The following is a 1,396-nucleotide window of genomic DNA, read 5'->3' as shown; positions in this document are numbered from 1 at the left end:
GAACAGGTGAGACTCACGATGCCGTGGAGCTCTGCCACTCGGCTGCAGAGGTCCGGCCTCTGCTTCTCCAACGCCACGTAGAAATGATTCTTCTGGATGTTCTCATCATATACAGCCATAAGGAGCCGGAGGTCTGGATCCTGGAGAGGGGAGGGGGGATCAAAAAGAACGGCTTAGCATGGTTAAAAAGGCACTGCTTTGTCAGAGCTGGCGTTGTGTTTAGGCACAGTTTTCCTGAATTAATTCCAATTCAATAACAATTGAATTAGTAATAGTGACATTTGAAATGCAAAGCTTGTACTTAAAAGAGGTTGTACCATTCTACGAGGTTCCCTGTAACATTAATAAATAAGTCTCAATGTTTACATTAGGAATTGGCACCAAAGCAGTTCCAACAATGCAGGGTTATCTCTGCCATTTTAAGGTTTGGGTGCAGTACCTTTGCTGAATGAATGTAACTGAAAGACTTTTCACTAATGATTGTAGTCGGCCTTCTTAAGCAAGTTTTGTCTTAAATCTTTTTGAGAGTTACTTTTTTATTATATTTTCCAGCTTTTTCAACATTTTAGACACAAATAAGGTAATAACGGATCAGAAGATGTGCGAAGGGACGCAAATTGACTGCAAAGAGATGCCAGATGACCACAGAGATACAACACAACCCCCCAAAAAAAATACCAGATACAGACACAACAAGACTATAAAGAGACGCAAAATCCCAAAAAGAGACAACATGTACGGGGAAGTTGCTTTAGTTTTATAGAAAAAAAGTCAAATTTTCTTAACCCTTGTGTTGTCCTCGGGTCAAATTGACCCGGTTCAAAGTGTTTTGTATCAGAAATATGGATTTCTTTTAACCAAATTGCCCAGAAAAAACATTCTTAAGGTAAAATGATTAATAAAATGGGTGTTTTATTTAATCTGATAGCATTTGAATTATTTTTAATGGTTTTAAAACAGTATCGGGACTAAACTTTGACATCTACCCATCTGTGATCCCTTCAACATCCTCTGATCTTAACTGTTACTCAAAGTAATTCATATTTTCTGCCTTTTTAACTAAAAACATATGTATAATTTGATATAAATGAGGTATGTTGACCATGAATTCCAAGAATAAGTGTAAAACCTGTTATTAAACCAGCTCAGGGTTTAAAAAAAAAATACGGAGGTCGATTCAAGATTTGCTTTTTTATTGATTTCAGATTTATCTTGTAAACCCAGCTTGAGTTAGAGCAACAACATTTTCTGTTATTTGTCTTTGCATTAAAAAAATACATTGATGATCAATAGATTATCCTAAAATAGTTGCCGATTATGTTTCTACAGATTGACCTATCGTTGAGTCGACCAAGCGTTGCAGCTCTCACGGTCACCCCTCCAATAGTTGTGGAGA

At 36.9% G+C, this 1,396-nt stretch overlaps 1 protein-coding gene across 1 annotated transcript in view; it reads right to left on the bottom strand.

The window, feature by feature from the left end:
* Window positions 1–139, bottom strand: part of ankrd27 (ankyrin repeat domain 27 (VPS9 domain)) — a 30,653-nt gene extending 30,514 nt beyond the window's left edge. Inside the window, 1 exon segment of the mRNA XM_034879012.1 lies at window positions 18–139. Within this exon segment, the coding sequence (XP_034734903.1) occupies window positions 18–119 (102 nt within the window). The 5' untranslated portion in view covers window positions 120–139.
* Window positions 140–1,396: the final 1,257 nt, after the last annotated feature.

This window comes from Etheostoma cragini, chromosome 8, assembly GCF_013103735.1.
Source record: "Etheostoma cragini isolate CJK2018 chromosome 8, CSU_Ecrag_1.0, whole genome shotgun sequence".
In the NCBI taxonomy this organism is placed as follows: Eukaryota; Metazoa; Chordata; class Actinopteri; order Perciformes; family Percidae; genus Etheostoma; species Etheostoma cragini.
Note: the sequence above shows the minus strand (reverse complement) of the source record. Positions and strands in the feature narration are given on the sequence as shown.